The 22,566-nt window shown below is 46.8% G+C and overlaps 1 protein-coding gene across 6 annotated transcripts in view; it reads right to left on the reverse strand.

The window, feature by feature from the left end:
* TNIK (TRAF2 and NCK interacting kinase) overlaps positions 1 to 22,566 on the reverse strand; it is a 145,980-nt gene continuing 123,414 nt past the window's right edge. For 3 of the 6 annotated variants that reach the window (XM_085069040.1, XM_085069044.1, XM_085069038.1), the window contains 15 exons: positions 22,316 to 22,479; positions 21,098 to 21,195; positions 20,362 to 20,385; positions 16,337 to 16,521; positions 13,975 to 14,101; positions 12,287 to 12,451; positions 9,298 to 9,412; positions 8,831 to 9,001; positions 8,470 to 8,613; positions 6,810 to 6,944; positions 6,453 to 6,553; positions 4,894 to 5,043; positions 3,807 to 3,966; positions 3,048 to 3,187; positions 1 to 1,532 (listed from right to left, as the gene is read on the reverse strand). In XM_085069040.1, coding sequence (XP_084925166.1) covers positions 1,449 to 1,532; positions 3,048 to 3,187; positions 3,807 to 3,966; positions 4,894 to 5,043; positions 6,453 to 6,553; positions 6,810 to 6,944; positions 8,470 to 8,613; positions 8,831 to 9,001; positions 9,298 to 9,412; positions 12,287 to 12,451; positions 13,975 to 14,101; positions 16,337 to 16,521; positions 20,362 to 20,385; positions 21,098 to 21,195; positions 22,316 to 22,479 — 1,963 coding nt within the window. In that variant the 3' untranslated portion in view covers positions 1 to 1,448. The remainder of the gene's footprint in view (positions 1,533 to 3,047; positions 3,188 to 3,806; positions 3,967 to 4,893; positions 5,044 to 6,452; positions 6,554 to 6,809; positions 6,945 to 8,469; positions 8,614 to 8,830; positions 9,002 to 9,297; positions 9,413 to 12,286; positions 12,452 to 13,974; positions 14,102 to 16,336; positions 16,522 to 20,361; positions 20,386 to 21,097; positions 21,196 to 22,315; positions 22,480 to 22,566) is intronic. The other 3 variants (XM_085069041.1, XM_085069039.1, XM_085069042.1) reach the window with 2 other exon arrangements.

The raw sequence follows: 22,566 nt of genomic DNA on the forward strand, positions 1-22,566 counted from the left end.
TTGATTTAATCATTTTTTAATAAAGCCATCGTTACTGAGTACACCAAGATTGCCAGTTAAGCTCTCTATATGTCGCTGGAGGTAACAGCGCTGTGATTGACAGCGGAACGGAAAAAAAACCCCAAAAAACTAAACCAAACCAAAAAACAAACCCCAACCGAAACGAGGTAGGTTAAAACCAGCAACACAGACCTTGTTATGCGACACCCCAAACACCACAGGCGGCCATGCTTGCAGCTACTGAGAAAGAAAACCCCAGATACGCACCGAAAACGGAAATCAACTGAGCAGAGTTTATAAGGACACAATTCAACCTGAACTAAACACACACACACGGTTCGGCACAGATGTTGTCTTTCACTGTATGTTGGGTAATTCCTAGGGAGTGGAGGGGGTGGAAAACGAGTAAATTCAGACCCTTGGCTGAAGAAACCACACATATATATATTTTTTTAAGCTCTTTACAAGCCCAATCCAACAACGTGGGGGACAGGCAGCTTGTTTCGTGGTCCCCATCCCTGTGCCGGCTGCTTCTGCACGCCAGTGCTCAGCTCTGGACTTGGGGAAATGAGCACCCACAACCTGCGCCGGCTTTGGCAGTGCTGATGGCATCCTGGGAGCCATCTGTGGCCACAAATCCCCCTCAGAGGCGAGCACGGGGCTCCTCCCACCGCTCTGCCATCCTCTCCTCCTCCGATCCCCTGTCCCAGTGCCCGTGGCCAAGCCCCGGGGCACCTCCGGAGCAACAAGAAATGGCACCTCTGTCCCTATCAAGACACACCATTATGTGAAGATCCATATAGAAATATGGATTGACAGACTTGACAAAAATGGTAGCTGATTTTTATTAGTCTAAGGCTAGTAGTTTAGCCATTTAAAATCCATTTCCCAAAAGAGGGGAAAAAAACCTATTATTTTTTCTCTTCTTTAAAAATCCGTTAAGCCGTTGCTGCCAAAAGCAACATGTAAATGTTGGTGAAGGCAAAAGATTTCTAAAATTACCCAGCTATATGGTTATGGCCTTCATCACAAAGATAAAAGGTACATTTATTGTGCTGTCTCTCACCAGATTTAATTGGTAACTTTACAACATACTATATATTTGATGCTAGCAGGCAGACAGAATTAAAAACAGACTTTTTGACACTGTTTCTTTCCCCGTTCTTACAAAGTAGGGGACAAAGGAAAAGTAAAACTAAAAAATAAAATAAAATAAAGGAAAAACTCATAACCCACTATAACACAGCGTAATCAGGAGACCTCGGGGGGTCCAAGCGTGAAAGTCCATCCCTGGCTGCAGTCCTGCCCCGGGGCTGGCAGCGCCGGGGGAGTGTGGGGAGGGAGTTCCTCAGCACCCTCCACACCTGCCTCTACAGTGTTAGTCCACGTGTTCAATGTCCTTTAAATTAGAAATAATGCCATGGCGGTGAGTGCCAAGTGCTCCTCTGTTACCAGTTCATCATGGAGTTTCTGTTGAGGGTCATGAAAAACACTTGGCTGCTTCCTCCGGATCTCACCGATGCAAAAAATACCTGTTGGGAAGGAGAAAAGCCTTATTAATACTCAGGGGATGGAGCTAGCCCATGCCAGACTGGGATTAAACTGAGCCACTCAGTAAATGCAGTAATTAAACCTCCTTCTCACTCAATACCAAAAAGAGCTTCGAATGCCTTAAAAATACCAGGTTTATCACATTTTACTGCCACACCACCATTTATTATGAAGCACTAACAAAAAACTGCTGCCAGTGGTTTGGATCTTGCTAAACATTCACCATTTGGGTCGATATCTGCCTCAGTTTGAAATGGCTTTTTTTGGAAAAGTTAGTCCTGGTGTTTCAGCTATTCCTGAAAGTAAAGCCTAGAAAAATGACTTCCCTTCAACATACTCAAAGCACAGAAACATATCAGGACTCCAAATGAAGAACAGGGGTTTTAGTGCTTCTACCAGGATCCACCAGCATTTGATCCCAAGGGGAGTCTTAAAAAATAAATGTTATAATTTACAAATATTAAAGGGAACAATCTGAAGCCTCTGTCCTTATTAAAACCAAAAATTACTCAATCTTACCAGTTTAACCAGTTCTTCAGAAACATCTGGGTTTAGTATTTCAAACCCATCAGTGATCAGTTGGTTCCAGTATTTTAGAAAGATCAAGGTGATTTTTTGCCAGCTTTGTTAGAATTAGATTACACTTAAATTAAACTTCTTGGGTAGCTTCCCATGACATACTCAACTGCAAAGTTAGGATACATTTTCCTTCAGAGCTTCAGCCTAACTCCATGCCCTAGGTAGGGCAGTGCTCAACTAATGAGCAGTTGTTCACTAAAGTGATCATGGCCTCAAAGCTCATTTTCTTCACATTATTAAACCCTGCTCTGGGGACAGAGCATCCAGTTCCTTCACTGGTTTTGTGATAGTGTTCATTATGAAAGATCTCCCTGCTGCTTGGTCCTGATTTATCTTAGTAAAACCTTGTGAGAGGAGGGAACACCACCAGCAGAAACAGACCACAGCATTTAACCATCCCTTCCATGCAAATATGCCTTTTCCTCCAGCAATTTCTCCTCATTCCCTGCCCTCCTAGCAACACCTATGGCAGGAGTCATCTACATGACAGCCATGCAGCTCCAGACCCTCCAGAGCAGTATTTATCAGTGCTGCCCACAGAAACAGGTGAGGCTATAAGAGGAAAACAATTTAAGATGCATCAAAATGCTTCTGCACCAGAGCTCAAATCAGGGTCACTTACACACCTTCACTGCTACTCAACCTTTAGAGTTGACTTGACAGCCTCAATTTAATGTTCAGATGAAAGAACTGGGAGAAAGTCAACCCGAATCAACACAGATCTCAGCCAGACCTGGAAGAGATCTTGTAGGCTGAGGTCTCCATCCACTGGAGAAATTTAACTGGGAATAGGTTTACAGGCACTGCTCATTAAACAGGACCTTCAGATTAATTATTAACCTCAAGACAAACCAGACATAAGGTCTAAAAGCACCTTGTAGCTCGAAGCACAGATACAAGCTTTGAAGTGGACTTACCTTATCATTCCTTTCACATAGAAACTTTAACCTTTGAGCTCGCTTGTGCATAAATACTCCATCCAAATGTCCTGTCTCCACTGACCGGATTTCAATAGCTTTCTCTCCCCAGCCCATTATTTGATTGGAATGAATGTAGGCTGTCAAAAGGAAGCGTTTGGCAGGTGTTACAACTTGTGTTAAATATTATGCAATGGGCAGAAAAGCTCTCATCAGCTGTTACTCAAAGCCTAAGCAGATCAATGGCAGAGCTCTGATGGCCAGGCATGTGCCTGCAGGGACAGCAGCCTTTTCAGAGCACTTTTCATCCAGAAATTGCTGAGCAATTTAAACAGAAGCAGCATCACTTCTTCCAGTTTCGGAAGGTGAGGAGCTGGGCAGTGTTTTGCCTCCATGGACTGTGGAGCTGAGCAACAGCAAAGCCAGAAGAGCAACCCAAGGGCTCCCAGCTCCACACCCAGCCCCCTTCCACTCAACACAGCATCCCACCAGTCTTATATTATATTAATCTTATAGTCTTATCTTATATTAATCTTATATATATCTCATATTCAAGATAAACCAGAGTTCAAATCTTCAAAAAGTCACTTGCTTTTATTATGGAGGACCAAATGGTAGAAATCTAGCAATTCCATCTCATAGCTGGCTGAGAGAAGCCTCCTTTGTTAAAAGCCCAAATGACTCCATCTCAGCATTCTCGACTCCTCATCTTAGTTGTGGCTTGTATTTTAAGCAGGTGGAGAGGAAGGCTTGACCTACCCACGGAAGTAGGCATTTCTCCCCACTGGAGCACCACGTCTTTAGTTATGCGTCCATAGGTGTTGACATAGACACCTTCATCCTCATAGCACACCAGCATCTCCATCCCGTCCGTCTTGGGCAGGATGACAATGGCGTGAGGAGTAATATTGCCCTGAATCTGCAGGTGAAACAGACCCTGAGAGTCAGGATTGAATGGAGAAAAGGGGAAGGAGGAAGGGAGCAGAGCCTTGGGGGAAAAAAGCCTAAATGAACTGGAGAACAAAGCCCTCCCTCCATTCTCCACACAGGCACTGGCTTTCAGAGATAAGCCTGAAGGGGAATAAACTGTCATGTTTACTTTACCATCAAAGCTGTCTGACACAACAAGGATAAACAGGTTGAGCAATTACAGACAGATCACAACATACACGCCTCCCAAGACTGATGGCTGACACTTGGCTGGAGCACAAATAAGTGACTGAGCCGATGAATCCATCTCCAGTTCAAATCAAGGTATATAAACCTTTATTTTTCAGAATTTTACAGGCAGCCCTAGGGAGGGAATATCCTATTTTTTAGCAATCCCCTCTAGCTCCAAGGGCAGCTACAGTGACTCTGCACCCATGTCTGCCCTTCCATAACTAAGACAATGCAAAACCATCCCAAACTGCCCCAGTATTTCTCCCTCTGCTCTTGCCACTTCTCACAGAGGACACTGGTGCTTGGATCAGATTCAACAATTCCTGGATTTGTTTGGTGACACAGTTCCTCCCAGACCAATCTATCCTGGGCCAACAGCATGGATGGAGCTTAAGTGAGCCAACAAGAAAATCCTACAGAGAGCTCCATTACTGCTCCATGCAGTGTACAGACAGATTCTCCTTTCTGTGGGACATGGCAACCTAAACTTTACTGTTCATGCACAAGGACAGAAACAGTCTATGCAAATGATGAACGTGAAGTATGTGACAGCTCGACATCCTGTTTTAGGGAGGACAGCACTGGGGAATGTCACCCCCATTGCTGGTCCCCCCTTCTGAGCCCCTGAGAGCCTGTCCAGACCTTGCTGGTGTTCCTCAGGCAGCAGCACTGCCTGTGTACTCACGTGAGATGGTATATAGATATCATAGGAGTTCCCAGAATCCACATCAATCACATGGAAACCAGTGTGGGATCCAAAGATAACCTTCAGCCTCTGACCCTCTTCTACAGTGAGATCCACGAGCAACGGCTTGTGCTGGAGATCTGCAAAAGACTTTTATAATCCCTTCCATGAGCATCACAGAAAACCAACAAATCCCCGTTGCAGCAGCCTGATATGGTTTTGAAATCATATTTGTTTGACTGTGTTTCCTACCAAATATGTGGTTATTTATACTCCTGCCTCTCTGTTCCCCTGTCAGATGCTTCAGAGGGTATTACCCACTCACTCCAGCCATGCCAGCAGTTAAGTGCCACCCTTGCCAAGCACAGCTCTCTCACAAGAGCCTGAGGCCAGCACAAGGATTTGGTCTCCACAGGAAGGTGACAGCTCAGTTTTACATGAGCCTGTGTTCAGTGTCTTTCAGCAGAGATCCAGGAGCACCCACCTCCTCTGTTGGCAGGGATCACCACTCTGCTTTGAAATGAGTCAGGTTAGCTACTTTTCCCTCTTCATCTAACCTGCTGGATCAAGGCTGGAACCAACTCCCAATGGATCAATCTCCCCATGGCTTAGGGGCTCAGCTGGAGAGTGAAACACTTATGGGGAGAGGAAAGGACTTCTGGCACTCTGTGCAAGGACCACTCTGCTTCCTCACAGGGAAGCTCAGCATTTCCCTCTCTCCCAACTGATCCCTGCCTACAAGGCAAGAAAGTTCATCCCCCCAGGCTGCAGAAGCAGCACCAACCAGCATCCTCAGAGCCTATGGAAGCTGGATCCCATTTTGATGCTGCTGAGCTCTCCATGTCACTGAGCTCATTTATTCTGGCTTTTGTTCAGAAAAAGCAAATGTGACCTAATATTGAATAAGTTCATTTGTGTTGGGAAGATGTAAAATGAGATTACTCAGCATGAACATCTCCACAAGCCCCTTCTGACTTGTCTCTGCACAGAGCTTGGGATGAAAAGTACTCTGAAGGACTAAGTACAAAATACCCAGTGGCAGGTTGGAGAGGGGGAAGGTCTCACTAAGGAAACCAAGAAAGGTGAAAAGGGAGGAAAAAAGACAGAGAAAGAGTGGGTCACTCTCCCAAACCTTCTGTCTTGAAACAATCCACACTACAGAAGGGGAGAGGACCTTGCAAAATGAAAATAGAAAATCATGCCAGCCTATTTTCGTACTATGCATTAAAAATTAGTCACAGGGGAAAAAAAAAACCACTCTAAACACGAAAACCCCACAAAAAACACCCACCAAAATCCCCAGCTCAATTTTACTCATATGTATTTGATCAGCTTTCTGCAAATTCCTCAAGCAAAGCCTGCTAGCATAAACTAATAATAACACTTCATTGTTGGCTGTAAGCAGAACATATCCAATCTCTTCAGCCAGCATGGATGTTGTCTCCCATGCCTGCCAGGCATCCTGAGGAGCTCAGCTACATAAGCAAGATGCTTTTCTGCTCTGCAGAGTACAGAAATCTCATGTATTTACAATTACAGAGTGTAAAAGGCAAACATACCTTAAATGCCATAAACTTGTGATATGGTTTAGGAGCCCAAGCGTAGATCTCTACAGCGTTCTTTAAGGCAATCACCAAGAACTTGATTCTTTCATATTTCACTGAGATAAAAATAAACCCAATTTTAAAAACATTCACTTTCTTTCCAACAAAACTGAACAATTCATCTACAGGAACAGGTTCTCAGGCCATCCCTCTGTTGATTCTCATCACATAAAGAATACACCTAATGCATAAAGATGAATTCCAAATTTACTTGTGGCTATGGTCTAGCCATACTTTTAGTATCAAATTGTCACGTCAGACCTAAGACTAGAGAACAAAAATGCATCTCTTCAGACATTTATTTCCACTCACCAACTTTGTAGTGGATGCATCCCTCCAGGTCCCCAACTGTGATCCAGCCCTGCTTCTTCTCCACCTCAGGGTCATTGTGTAAAATCCTGTTTCTCAGCCAGGACAGGTAGTACACACGCAGCTTGTTCTTCTTTCCTGTTGGCAAAGGAAATGTCCCTGTCACAGCAGAGCACATTTGCATGGGCAATACTGAGGTTTCAGTGCTCATTTTCAATCACAAGATGATAGAATTCAAGTCTGTTTCATGATAAAAGTAATATAAAGGGCAATTTAAAATAGTAATTTAGTTGTTGCGTTGGGCTTTTCCTTGGGAAGAAATATATGGAGAGCAAAGCCCAGACCTGTCTCACAGGTTGCAGGCAGACACTGGAAAAGCCAAGCTTTTGCTTCCCACAGGCTGGAAATATTAATTTTCCTATAAACCAGTGTTGACAGAAGGACAGTGGGGCTCAGTGAGGCAGTGCCCCTCACCCTCCTACAGCTCAAAGCTTATCCAACCACTCAGCTACCTGGTGTCCTTCCTTCCCTCTCCTTCATACAACATTAATTCCACCCTGGAGATGAGACAGGAGCTCCTTGGCCTGCGACAGGCACTGCTGCTTGCCAGGAAGCCTGGTGCTGGGCTCTGCAATGCTGAGGGGCTGCCAAATTTCTGCACGGCTGCCTGCTCTAGGATGGCTGTGACACTGCTGCAACATCCCTGTGGCTGCAGAGCCTCTGCTACAGGGACAGGACACAGCTCACACTGAGCCTGTTTGGGGACCCAAATGATAAATCGTCTCTGCTCAAAGGTTTCCCCAAGTCTCCAGGACTCATCCTCAGCCTCATCTTGGGGGTTGGTGCTATTCCCATTCATCTTCCAGCTGTACTGAACACCTTATTCCTACAGCTGTACCCCAAAACCACAGGGGAGCTGCAGACCAAGGGAAATGATGGAGCTCTCTCTGAATGGAGGGAGCAGGCATTCACAGGAGAATGCAGAACAAGCCCAGGGAGTGTTAACAATATGAAAGTAAACAGAAGGATGATATGAAGCAACTTATCTTGCTGCCCTTTGTGAGCTTTGTGGGACAGGTATCAGCAGGAGAAGGCTCTGCCCTGGCTCTGTCACCCGTGTGCTCCTTGGGGCTGCTCTGCAGGGGGATGCTGGATGCTCTCCTGGGTGACTGGACTACAGAGGTTTTGCTTTTTTGCCAGAAATCACTCCATGAACCTGATATGAGCACTCTGGAGCTCCCAGCTAAACATAGGGACAGTGAAAAGCCTGTGGCCCCCACAGTGCTTGGGACACCTTGAGCACAGTCATGGTTTGAACTGGAGATCTGAAGCTATGGATTGTGGCTCCCTCAGCCAGAGCTAAACAGACCCAAAAGCAGAGCTCTGCCCTCTCAAATTGTGACTGCTTCCCTTGCTGGGCTGCCTGTATCTTGCAGCTCCCCCTCCCTGCTAAAGCAGGCTGGAGATGAAGTGCAGTCAGCAGGTGAAGAGAGCAAACTCTCTTAGAAGGCAGATTTAACTCATTTGATTCCAGAAAAAAACCACCTCCAGCTCCTCTGGGAGCTTCCCTCTGGCACCAGTGAGCAGGTTTTGTCTGAGCTGGAACCACTCAGGACTTGTGGCCAAGCAGGTGAATGATGGAATGAAAGCACGAGAGGAGCACCTGATATTGTCACGAGGACATTGAGTCCCTCAAGGACATCCATCTGCTGGAATCGCCGCCTGTTGATGAGGTTGTAGACCTTCCCTTGCCCACTTCGATCCAGCAGCATCAGGCCATTCTCTGTGCCCACCAGCAGATTCACACCTGCAAGGAGAGGGCCATGGGTGCCAGGAGCTGCTCACAAGGACAACACCCAAGCTCATCCCTGCTGCCACCAAGGGTGTGGCCAACCCAGCTAGGGCTAGGACAGGAAGGGTCACTCCTGCAGCGCAGGGGGTGAGCCTTGGGGGATGCAGAAGGAGCCAAGCAGAGCCAGGGGTGCCACATTCCCAGGGCTTCCCAGGGTGTGCCCAGGGCTTACCCCAGAGAGCAGCGCAGAGGATCTCGGAGTTGAAGCGCTTCTTGTACTTGCGGATCTCGGGGGTGTCGCTGTGCGGACGGATGTTGGTTGGGTTCACGTTCACCACCGAGATCTTCCGTGCCTCGTTCAGCTTGGCCTGCTCCTGCCTGAGCAGCTCGCTGGTGAACAGGGCTGGCAAGGAAACAGGACGGGGAGGGGTGATGGGTTAACTGTTGTGTCATCTCTTTTTTGGGACAGAATGACAGTACGTGGTTTATTTCTCGATGGGGGAGTAATCACTGTGTTACGAGACATTAGTTTGCCCGAGCAGATAGGAGGGTGATTTCTGCTGTTTCCTCACAGACATGAGCTATGTTGGGACAAGAATGAGTGAAATGGAAGAGAGGTTCACTGGGGTTGTTATTCAGGCTCCCCAGCCTAGTTTCCACAAGGCTCTCCCTTCTCAAATTGGCCACATTGCCTCCTACCAGTAGCAGATGACTCTTCGTCCTCATCTTCATCTTCATCAGTAGGTGAGGTCTGATACACTCTGGTGTCCACAAATGGTGTGAAAGAGGCTTTGGTGCTACTTCCCATACCATACTGGAAAATGAACAGCAAAGAGCGAGCTCAGAGCACAGAAATAACAGTAATTTTGTGCATCTGTGTACATGTAAGACTTTCTAATTAGCAAAGAGTGCCTGCCTCTGCAGTGCTCTTTTTGAGCCTTCTACGAACATCTGCTCCTCCTCCCCATAACTAGTCAGAAACAAACATTAAGTTGGATCTCTGAATTTCTGTGAGCAACAGAAAATGAGAGGAGCAGGGCCTGGCTCTGCTCTCTCCTCACAGGCAGAAGCACAGCCATGAGGACAGTTATCAGAGAAGCTGCAGGGCCAGAGGCAAAAGCCAACGCAGGTAAAAACCATCTAAGAATCACAGAATCATTTAGACTGAAACAGGCCTTTAAGATCACCAAGCCCACCCATTAACTTGTCTGCATGTCACATACCTGCCTTAAACCCTCTCTGGGACATCAGGTAGGTGAAGGTTTGCTTTTCCCACTTTCCCACAGCAGCTGAGGTTGGCAGGATGGTGCTGGGAGTCCCTGTGAAGCCCTGGCCTGGGGCAGCTGGCACAGTTTTAAATTGTCCCCAGCATTTCAGGTCAGACTGCAGAAAGGGGCATTTCTAAGTTAACAAAACTTAACTTGAGGGTATTGCAGGGAATGTCAGAGCCAATACTTTTTTGCTGAGGGAATTTGGGGATGAACAAACTGCAGTGTCACACTGCTTTCTTTTTAAAGCCATGGCTTTAAGGCAGAAAACAAGGCTAAGACTTCCTTCCAAGCAAAAGGAAATCCTTGCTTTTGGAGTCAAAGTGACGTGAATTCCCCCCTTTTTGAGCAGCTTATCCTTCCTATTCCAGCATTTACCCAGGGCATGCTTTATGGATGAGCTCAGGTTAGAGCTGCACCAGCAGCAAACTCCAACTCACTCTGCAGCACCACTACAGCTCATGTTTTTCTGCTCTGAGACACTGTCCTTTCCTGAAATAAATCCTCCTCAGCTTTCATGTCACCCAGTCACCAAGCCAGGCTGCTCCCCATGCCCACTGCCACAGTCCCTGTGTGACAGCTGCCATGGGGACAAGTCCCTCATGCCATGGGGAGATGTGTGCCACCCTGGCACATCCCCACTGAAACCAGGCTGGGCCTGTGCCTGTCCTCCAGTGGGCCACAGAAGGATTCAGGGGCAAAAAACCCCCAGGTGTAGGAGCAGCTTCATGGCTCGTGACTTTTCCAAGAATTTTGGGGTTGGCATCCATGCCAAAATCATGCTGCGCATCCTCTTCCCTCCCAACCCTATTCCCTGACAGCCTGGCTGTTTCCATAGAAACGAGATGGATTTCTCAACAGAACATGGTAGCTGAGACCCATGGAAGGAGTTAACAGCCTGCGGCAGGGAAGGCTGCAGGCACAGACAGCACTACTTTGTGCTTCTATCCAAGAAATAGGCAAATTTTTTCCTTGTGCTGCTGGATGTCTTTTCCATAAAACAATGGCAATCTAGGAAGAGAAGAATTCTGTATTTGCAGGGATTTCCAGCTGAGAGCCAGGTGCTTTCCAGCAAATGAATTATGAAGAAAGCCTTCATCCCAATACACCGAGCATTTTTCCTTGCTCAGATTCAGTTATTCTCCTCAAAAGCTGACATTTTAATAGCTTCCAAGTCTGATATTTAAATATTAAGACTTCATCTTCCTCCAGGTCCTGTTCAGCAGCCTCTCAACCTGTGTGGTGGCTTACAAAGAGCATCAAGCTGCAGGCTGAGGTCGTGCTCACATGAGTCACCTGGAAGCCCGTGAACAAAATCCCCAAGTTTCCACTCACACCCACTCCCTGCTCAGTCAACTCTAAAAATACAGCTCTAGAAATGGGAAAGATCTTTTTGGTTGATATTCTATAAATGAATATATTTAAACCCAATCCCAGGCTGCATTTCAGCAGCCCCAGGATGACTGTGGAAGGTGTTACTTTCAGGATCGACTCTCTCATTGCTGCTTTTAATGCCAATGAGGAAACGGATAAAAACTTGAGGTCAAGTCAGGCACCATCTGTTCTTACGTTTTATCAATGCCCAATTCCAAGAAATTTTTATTTTTATACTGGTAGTAAAAGTACACCACGAAGTGAGAACATAATTTCTATGAAAGAACATAGGATGGCAGAACTTTTGATGTACAACCCACAAAATGAAACAAAACCATTAAATACAATAGCTTAATTAGCACCAAATGGGTTATTTCTCATGGGAAAAGATAACTGTGTCTGGTTCCCACAGCTAGGGATGGTGAGCAGGACACATCGATTCCCTTGATTTATTTGTCACATCTTGCACTTTTCTAAGACTTTTCACACTTTATACAATTTTAATGTTCAGTTGTGTCCCTGTAAAGCACCTACCAGAGAGAAACACTTTGCCATGACAGGAAACACGATTTTAGAAGTGTGCAGGTTTTTCCTACTCTGAAGAACTATCTGGAATTTTGTTGGCTCTGGTTATGGTAACCTTTTCAGTCATGATAATTATCAGAGGTTGCACAGATGGAAGCTGGGCCCAGTTGAAGCTAACGGCATCACTGGCTCTCATCACTTCCTTTTGCATCCAAGTGTCAAAAGAAAAATGGGGCTTTCTCATCCATTGGCAGCACTCTGGTGTCACACCACCAGAACTCCAGCTGGTGGGCTTGAAAGACCTAATAAACCTTTCTACCATCAGCCACAGACCCCTACAGCAGCAACCCATCAGATTCCCTTGCATTTCCACCACACTCACCCACGTGGACCAGAAACGGAGAGAGGGAAGAGCCAAGAAAGCCAGGGAGGAAAGCAGGAGAGCCCCATCACGGGGCAGAGATGTTAATACTTGAATTAAAAGCGATGCAAAGGAGAAAGAGGAGCCCCCCACCACCTACTTCAGGCACCGAGTCCATGTCCTGCGCATGCGTGGAGACTCGCCCCAGGGCCTCGGTCGGCGTGCCCGCCGGCGAGTGGCTTTGCTGCACCAGGTCAGGCAGATTGATGTGACCTGCAAAGCCATTGCTGGCTGCGTGGCCAGAACGCTTTTTTTCACCAGAGGTCTGCAGAGACACAAGGCATGAGGAAGAAAGAGAAGGGGGGAGGGGGAAGGGAAGAGAAAAAGAAGAGAAAAAAACCAAACAAAACTAAGTCGTCGGCAGTCCCACGGTTCCCAGAGCAAGCGCAGGAGAAGGACCCTCTCTGTTCCATCCCCATGCAATCTGGCAAGCAGCAGACCAACCCCCCCGCTCCAGAGAAATAGACAGGATTAATGACAAAGTCAATACAGAGTAATTAGCCACGAAACAGCGAGAGAAGCTTGATCACTGTTGTTTGGAGACAAGTAATGTAGGGCAGATTCTGCACTTGCCCCCATGGGTGCAAACCCCATGGCCAGCTCTCCTCCCACACAGCCCCTGGTGACAGCAGAATCTGAGCCCTCAATCAGCATTAGCTTTGCACAGCTATGGCAAAGAGTAGCCTGACTGCAAGTGCCAGCACAGCCCTGTCCCATGTTTCTGTGACCCAAACCAGCAGTGAACAGTGGCAGCAGTGGCGGAGCAGTGGCAGAACCACCAGCAGCTCGCCCTGCACATGAGGATCCTTGGGTTTCCCTGGGCTCCCCCTTCCTCTCCATCCCCTCCCTGTGCAAGGCAGGTACTGGGAAGAACTCCTTCCTCTCCTTCAAAGCTGCATTCATCTTTTCCCTTCATATGTGAATATTTCCCTTCATATGTGAATATTTTATATATAAATTGAACTAAGAACTAAAATGCCGCTCAAGTCTTGTTTCCATGAGGTCTGAACATCCCTCCTTGACGACTGCTGACTCCAAGCTCCCCTCCGTCTCTCCCATCCACCTCCCTCATGTGCTGGTGGGAGGGTGACTCCCCTGTTCCCTAACAACCAGGGCCTCCTGCCCTTTCATCAGGAGACCAGCAACCCTTCTGCATTGCCAGCAGCATCACCAGAATATTCCAGCACCTGGGAAACCGAGAAACACTGGGGGAGATCTTCCACAGCCACTGAAGGTGTGTCCTCTGCCTCACTCCTGCAGTACCATCCATCAGGATTGCTCCCACCACAGCCTCACCTCTAAAGCACTGGAGCTGGGGATGAGGGCTCACATCCATCTGGGATGCCCAATGCCTCCACTGCGGGCTCTGAGCAGGACCAGCCTCTGCTACAAGCCCCAAAATGCTCTACAGACACTGCAAGGCCCTAACAGTCACAAGTCTGGGCAGAAGAGGGGAAACTTTGGGCCAGTTCCAAGTGAATTAACTAAATGCTGTAAACTGAAGATAACTCCTGCTGCCTGGAGCAGTGGTGGGCTTACAGCAGAGCCATTTGCAGGAGCCTCCTCCCCACCATGCCCTGGCACTGCCATTCACTGCTGTTTGTAGTTCTGAGAAACATTTGCACTTGTCGCTTTTGCTCCGAGTGTAAATTGCATTAATGAGAGCGCTAACGAGCACAATTTACTCCATCATTTTGTGTTCCGGACACACAGCACTGTTAATTTTTGTGCTTACATGGGCAAAACCTCCTGCAGATGCTCCATGGAAGTGTTTGTTTTACAACTTACCTCCCTCACCATTAAAGTCCCTTCCCTTGAAATATTGCTAAACGTATCTGCGTGGGAAGTCTCTAGCCCGTGGGTTGTCACCATTCCCAAGTTGTATGGCTCATTGCTTCCAGGAATTCCTGTTGGTCTGGGGACAGAATGGAAAAGCATTAATGATGAATATTTCCTTTGTTAAACCAGGTGAAAAATCCTCTAGTACAGTATTACTTTAATAAGTAATTATTGCAAGGTTCTGTACAATTGTAAGGTTCTGTACCTCACAGGAAAAAAAGTTAGAAAATATACCCACTTAGATGTATGGGAAAATGATTGATGCTGCCAGAAATACAGGACCAAATTAAATTATTAAATTTCAGGGATAGAAGAAGCTATGTTAATTTTAAGACTACAACAAGTACAAATTTCATCAGTGTGCCATTTCCATGTTATCCTGCAGGAAATCCTTGGCCATGGGCAAGAGCTGGCTTGCAGAGCTCAAGGAGAGAGAGCTGAAGGGAGCCATCAGAGTCTTCAGATGGAAAAATGGTATCTCTAGAGGTGATGGAATAAACAATCCCTCCTATCCACTGGGACACAAAGCAATGGATAGGTTTATCCTGCAGCAGGAAAGACCTGGATAGAGCTGGAATAAAGAGCAGCCAACTGTTCAGGGAGGATGCCCAGGGAAGTTTAAACATGGGTTACACCAAGATCACTCAGAAGGTTCAGCAGAAGATAAGATGAGAGGATATGATCTCTCTTGGCCCCACTTTCCAAAGACAAACACTGAACACAGAAAAATAAATCTTTGATAGAAAAACACTAAAGTACATGGAGTCTGAAGTCTATGTACTTTCGTAAAATAAGGGTGTAGCTCAGAGCATTTGCCTTCTTATTCCCCAGACTTGGGCCAGTGCAGCTCTGCCTGCAGACACATCTGCATCTCCACCCTCAGTCTTTGGGACACGACAGAAACAGGACATTATGGGACATGTGGCACTGGGCTGGCAGGGGCTGGGGGCATTCAGATCACTGCTGGGCCTGTCATCCCACACACGTGGCTGCAAGGCATCCAGTGAGACATTTTTTCCACTGGGAAGTGTTGTGTCAAACCCAAGGTGTTGGAAGAAGAATGTCAGCACAGATTAACCACTCCTGATTAAACTCATCTCCCATGAGCAGCTTGAGGCCCCTTCTCCCACGCCTGACTGCCCAGCAGACTGCTGCAGACTCAGAGCCATCCCTCTGCCTCCTGACTTGCTCCAACCAATTCCAAGAGCTCTGATGTTAATGCATCTGCTGGAAGGAAGCTCCAACCCAGGAGCTTGGCACTCTGAATAAAATGGATCCCAAGGAGACACAGTCTCCCTGCCACTTGGAGGGCTTCTGTGCTGCTCCACGTCCTACCAGGATGAATCAGAGGATCAAAGAATTGTTCAGGTTGGAAAAGACCTTTGAATTCCTCAAGTGCAGCAATTCACCCAGCACCACCACGTTCACTGCTAAACCATGGTCCTGAAGCCAGGCATGCCTATATTGACTATAATTTACTTAGCAGGAAAAATGGAAATAAACCGATTAAAATGCAAATAATCCCCTGACACCACCCCACAGCTCCTCTGTGAATGCAAAGGGGCAGGATTCATATCCTGCTGCCAGAAATGCCCCTGCAAAGCACTGGGTGAGAAGCCTGAGTAGGGATGCTCTGGGACTCTCTCTGCATGGCAACAGCTCCCTGTGAGATGTGCTGCCCTGATCTAGAGAGACTCCAAAGAACTCGTGTCCCATGGGACACAACAGTCTGCTGAACTCTTCATTTCCCCATTTTAACCCACCAACACTGACTGAGCCAAGGACAGAAATCCAAGACAAAGATTCAGGATTATTATAATCCTGGCTCTACCAGCTGGCACTGGGCAGGCCACCAAGTACTGACACTTCAGCATGGCTTAAATGGCTTAATTTGGGGCAAGACCAGGCTCAAGAGCAGGCAGAGCTTTAACACACCCATAACATGGGCAAGACCCATGGTGTGGATGAGGTCAGCTGTGCCCACTCTGGCCAAAAACCTGCCTGGCTCATCAGCAGGAACAGCTCCATCAGCTTTGAGCCAACATTCACTGAATATGCAGCAGAAATAGCTCTGTTTTTCCCATTAATTATCTCTAGTTTGGACCAGGAAAAACATGAATGTGAGCACATTATCCCTTGCAACCATGAATGACACTGTTCCCAGTGCCAGCCACCAAACAAGGACACACTCTGGACATGTCCTGTATCACACCTACTGCTCCTTCAGGCCAAGACACATCAGGGTTTCACCTCCAGAAAAAGACATACCAGTGTTTCATGGTTTGCCCCCCCAAAAGGAAGTGTTCCTCACATGAGCCGTGGGATGTCACTGACAGGCACGGTCCCGTCATGTGTCTCGTTCTCCCCATCCTCCTCCTCCTCCTCGCTGCTCTCCGACTCCTCGCTGGAGGAGGAATAGTCTGTCACCTTCTTCAGGGGGCGATTGGTTTCTTCGATGCGCAGCTCCCTCAACTCTTTGGCTAAAGCCGTCAGATCCTAAAGGGGATGGGGGCAAGGAAACAAGGAAGCGATGGCTGTTACATTCAGAGCAAGGGGAGTGTCACACACATCTCTCCAAAAGCCAATGCTAACAGCACGAGCAACAAGAAATAGCTTTACAGAGTCGTTACAAACATGAGACAAACGTAAGACAATGTTTGTAGCATGTAGCATTTATTAAACAAAACAAAACTGATTTACGCTCACTGAAAAGTCAATAGCCAACCTCTTCTTTTTCTCTTTGGAACGTGTATGTGCATATATATACACACACTTATATGTATATACACGACAAAATTATATTTGTTGGAAAAGGTGAAGTTCAGTCACCATCATAGTAAACTGGAAAACAACGTCACTTCAAAGATTGGCTCGGAGAATTTCTCCTGCAGGGTTTTCTCTTCTTTCAAACTTCTCAAAGAGACCCCGTAATGGTATTTATTCTGTAATAAATGCATTTGGGAAGGAAGCAATGACAGCATCTCCCATGGAGTGGTGCAATCCCCAGGTCAAGAGCTGCTTCCATGGTGAGTCTCCGCTGTCGGGCGGCTGCCGAGAGGCGGTGAGGAGCACGAGGAGAAGCGCCCAGCTCAGCCAGACTTTGGAGTCACAGCTCTGAGTCAGCCACACAATCAAAAAATAATAAAAAAAAAAATCCCTCAGCGGGACCCATTAAGCACTTTATGTGAAATGTGGCAGCCTACAAGCTAAGGGAAAAATAAAATAAAAAATAATAAAAAAAAAAGCCTTGAAACAAGAAAAAAGATAGGAGCAGTCCCAAAGCCTAGTCATAATTTTTCAGTTTACCATGACTTTGATGAGGTCTCAGACCCGACAGTCATATAAAATAGACACTGCTATTTCAAAACAAGGAACATGGCAGGCACCGTGTAGAAAAGAGACTTTTTGTTATCTTACATGCTTTTATAGCAATGCAGGGGGAAGCAGTAGGGCAGAAAAGCATGAGAGCTCGAATTAGAATGGGTTAGAGAACTCTGTTGCACAAGACATGCACATGACGAACAAAGCATCGCAATTGTCAGTCTTACCATTTCTCCCTATATTAGTGACCGAGGTAGGCATCAGTGCATTCGGTCAGAGATAAAGGATTAGGGAGAAAGAAACTCATTGAAAAAGACTAAATTCCACAATTGTCTTACGGCCATACTCTCATTTACTGCATTTCCAGTTTACCGTTCCAGCAGGGCGACTACGGCAATATTAATTATGGTTGCAAAAGGAGCTCTTAAAATCTATCCTGTCGACACGTGAAGGAAAAGGATGGAAAACCTCTACGGCTGAGATGCAAACCCAGTTTGTTTTTTAATGGTGAGGTAGGAATGTTTTGTAAGCAATCTGTGCTTTGGTTGCTGATGACCCACACCTCCCGGTGGGCTCCCACCGGTGGCAGCCACACATTCTGCTCCCAGGTCTGCCCTGCCTGGCCTCTGATGTACAAACTCCCCTGGATATTGGAGAGCTTTGCATCAGACCCATGAGTATTAGAATACCAAAAAAGGCCTTGCTTGGTTTTTCTTTTAAATTGGTCAATCCCTGTTTCACAGCAGGTATCTGTGATGGGTTTTATATGGGTTGTTCAGCCTGGAGAAGGTTCCAGGGAGACCTCAGAGCATCTTCCAGTACTTAAAGAGGCTCCAGTAGAGTTGGAGAAGGACTTTGAACAAGGATATGGAGTGGCAGGACAAGGGGGAATGGCTTCAAACTGACAGAGAATAGGTTTAGATTAGCTATTCGGGAAGAAATTCTTTATTCAGACTGTGGTGAGGCCCTGGCACGAGTTGCCCAGAGAAGCTGTGGATGCCTCATCCCTGGAAGTGTCCAAGGCCAGGAGCACCCTGGGATAGTGGGAGGTGTCATGGACAGGATGGGGTGGGAATAAGGTGAACTTTAAAGTCCCTTGTAACCCAAGCCATTCTGTGATTCTGTATCCCTCCAAATGCTCTCTGTACCTTTAAAGAAAGGCTCTTTATCATGATTAAAGAGAAAATGTGGTATTTCTAGCGCTCCTTTTCAATGCCAGCATGTTTGGGATTGAAATAGAGTCAAATCTGCAGTCACGACAACTAATTATTTTAATTAGCACTGTAGCAGCTTCTATAATATGACTGCTTCTTTTCCTAAATAAGAATCAGCGACAATTTCAGTAGCTTAACAATGCTTTCCATTTAGAGTATCAAACATGCTCTTTATTGAGCACTTGCCTTTGAATTGGATTAGAGCTTCTCACTTTAAAAGGGATTTTAGGACTGTGCAAGAGCCTCTTGAAACTGCAGCTGGACTTCTGCAGTGCAGGACTAGCACTGAACTCCTCCCTGTCACAGCACTGGACTGAGAAAATCACTTCCTTTTTCCACCTTCCATTTCTAACGTGCTTCAAGGCACTGTATCAGCCTTCTCTGATCATCGCTTGAAGATAGACAAGTATTTTAAAAATCAGTTTAATTAGTTTTTAATAACTAATTTGGAAGTTATAATAGTAATAATACTCCCAGACAATATAATCAGATAACTCGTATTTCCTAGTTAAAGCTTTGCCTCGGGATGGTTAATTCTTTGATGCTATCATTTTCTGTAAGTAATGAGCACTTTGTAGGATTAAATGGCTTCACCAAGTTGCTCTTGGACCAAAAACAATCTGACAAGTAGAAAGAAAGTGCTCTGTAGTTCCACACACGTTCCAAGCGTTATTACTGAGGGTGACATAATACATAAGTTAGTAGTGTCAGTGCTCTTTAATTACTTTTAATTACAAAGCCTTCTTTAGATTTAATATTTGCTGGAATCAAGTCAGATTGGTTTCCAAAATCACATCGCTCCTTGAGCCTGAATTTAGCACACACGTTTCTTCTATTTAGACACTGATTTATGTGCTTTTTTCTTAACAAAGCACCTCATTAAACAAAGTGTATTGCTCATATTTTATCCAAGAGAACAAGTTAACTAACCAGCTCATCTTCCTTCTTTCACATCTTCTATTTTTAGAGAAAAGAGGCTGCAGGAGAGGCTGCTTTCCTGGAGATACCAGTGCTTTCCACTACAGCCCTGCAGTTACCAGTATCAGCAGTGTGCACAGTGAGGCATGTGTGAGGCAAGCTAAATGTTAAATCAGGAATGCTGGGTCTTCTCCCAAGAAAGTTTAAATATTCTCCACTGCCAGATGCAGATACATTTAGAATATTAACATATGTGAAAAAGATGTATTTCAGGACTCTCATTTCCTTAAGAGGGTGAATGAGGACCAGCATTGCCATCAACATCCAAGATGGCTCTGCTGACATTGCAGTGGATGCTGGTCCATGAGAATGAACAACCCGCTGTATTTCCACTGCTCTGTTTTCCAAGTGTCTTAGGCTTTAAACACATTTCAAACAGCACTTTTTGGCCCCACTGAAATCAGCAGGTGGCTGGGGGCTGTGGCTGAGAGCAGAATGTGGTGAGGGGTCCAGGCTGCTCAGAACCACCTCCAGCAGCACGAGAAATCTCCACTCACTCCTTCTCTTTCCAACACGCCGAACAACGGCAACACCACGTGCTCCCCCACGAGAACCTGGGATGCCTCTGCCCCGGCCTCCATGCAAGTGGTGTGGCCAGCAGGTTTTGGGCAGCCCAGGGCTGAGCAGAGCACCCCAGCAGCGCTGTCCCCTCCCCTTGGGCAGGCTCCTGACACCGGAACGCCACCGGGTCACTCTCCCGTCCGACCCGAGGTCGCATCGCCGCCTTTATCAACGCCAGCATCAAGAAAACCCAGCTCGGTATTAAAGCACTAACTAGTCAACCTTGCACAGGCATGACCCACTGAGAAAAGATAGCACTAACCTCATCTATAGCTTTCTTATAGCTCTGTGGGTAAAGGAAGAATAATCAGCATCAGAGGAAACAGATCGGGACAGGAAAAAGCCAGAGGAAGGGCAAGCAGGTTAGAAATAAAATTAGAATTGTTAGCTCAACGCTGTGGAGTGTAGAGAAAAAAAAACATCATCAACAAAACATTAATACACATTAAAATAGAGAAGCAGTGAAAATTCATATCGTTATTAGGCCGACTCTGCAGTTTTAAGATACAAACAGCATTAAACCAGGAAGAAACACTTCGGATGAGATTTTGCTCAGAATAATAGAAGGGGAGTGTACAGAGACCACTACCAGGTAGGGTTTTAAGCTGGGAAGGCTGTTGGGGGCTGGCTGGTTGCCCAGCCTTCCCGAGCAGAGCATCCCTCCGCGGGTGCTGCGGGGGACATGCAGCACGGAACACAATGTGCCATGGGCCACCGCCGCGCCCAAGCTAGCAAAGCCCTTAAGCATCTGCTTCACCCCGAAACACAGGCTTAAGTGCTTTCCCCTAGGCTTGGGCTCCTGGTAAAAACTCATGCACTGTCTTAAGCATTCAAATCTCCCAGGGGCTCTCGCCGTACTGCTGCTTTCCAGGCTCTCTGCTGGAGCAGCAGCAGTACTAGCCTGGTTTTTGGGGTCCCCGCGGCTGTGCCACCGCGCCGAAGGGAAAGGTGGCCAAGCCGGCTGGCAGCATTCCCACGAGAAGTGGTTTAGGACTCACAGCGGGTCGGCTCGGTCGCGTCACGTCCCTGTTGTCCTCCTGCTTGACCTTGGCGGGCTCATGGGAGAGCACAGGGGACCCTTCTGGCTTGGCATTCCCTGGGTGAGAGGCAGGTGGAGAGAGGGGGAATTAAAATGCTGCCAAAAGGCACCGCTGCATCCTGTCACCTGGGACAGGTGGGCACACGAGCTTCATCATCACTGCTTCTGCCTTGAAAAACCCTCCTCCTCATTTCTGCTTCTCCACCAACAGAGCAAGAGAAGCCATAATCCTGCCCAGCCTCCCCTGACAGCCCTCTCACAGAGTTACTGCTCTTTTTCTACTAAAGAAACAAATTTACTTTGCAGAAGAGCAGGGTATGTGATAAATGAAAAGCTCTGCAGCATCTGACATTGCTAGGACGTTATTTGTCACAGGATTCCTCATTAGTAAAAACAAAACCAAACCCAAAATGACAATGGGTTACAGACTCCTTTTATTGACTACCTAGAGGAGTGATGGTTTTAACAACAGACACATCATCTTATGGCCAAGTCATAAAATATTCAAAGCATGGAGGCAGCATTTCTCTTAAAGCTCTTCAGCCCTGGGGACTGGAAGTGCAGGGCTGTGCCAGAATACAGATGTGTGGGGTTCATGGGCTGTGGCAACTCCACTGCCACTGAACAGGGGGAGTATCTTTAGGAGGGGCTCTAGGATGAGAAGGAACAATTTGGCTATGAACATAAACCCTGTGTCAGCACGGCTGCCTGGTGAAAGCATTTGAGAAGTCTTCTTACAGGCTACACCACTCCTCTGATACCATCTCAGGCACAAAGATGAAGCTCCAAAAAAATAGTATATGCCAATTAAAAGTGAAACACACTCCCTAAGAAACCCTGTGAGAAGAGGTGCACCTAGATGGATGAAGACAGGAAGCACACTAGTTGTTTTGGTTTTTTGTTTACCCTAAAGCATAACCCCTTTCTCCTTTTGTAAGGCTACTTGGCAGTGTGATGCTGTGGGCATCCTACATCAGCCTCCAGGGAAAAGGAGATGGCAGCAACTCTGTTTGTAAGGAGGCCAGCAGATCACAAAAGCACATCAGAAATGATGGATCCTTTGATTTTTAAATTTTTTTTAAAATAAACAAGCATGAGATCACAGACCTCTTGCCCATCCTGCTTGTCATGAAGCCTCACAAAGTGTTCCTGGTGGCAAGGGATGTTTCCAACTCACCTCTGACTCTGTTGCGCTCGCTGGAACCAGCCTGGGAGCCAGGCTGGGATCCACCCTGGGAGCTGGGCTGGGAGCTGGGAGTGCTGGAGCTGGAGGAGCTGCCACTGCTGGTCCTCTGCAAGGGGCTCTCCACGATGGTCTCTGTCCTCCTCAGGTCTGGGTTGCTGCGGGAGGACAAACCAGAGGGGCACCATCAGCCAGGGTCACAGGCACCCCCAGGGCTCCAAACCCTTCCCACTCTGACAGGGACA

Source organism: Lichenostomus cassidix, chromosome 9, assembly GCF_008360975.1.
Source record: "Lichenostomus cassidix isolate B80296 chromosome 9, HeHo_3.0, whole genome shotgun sequence".
NCBI lineage: Eukaryota > Metazoa > Chordata > Aves > Passeriformes > Meliphagidae > Lichenostomus > Lichenostomus cassidix.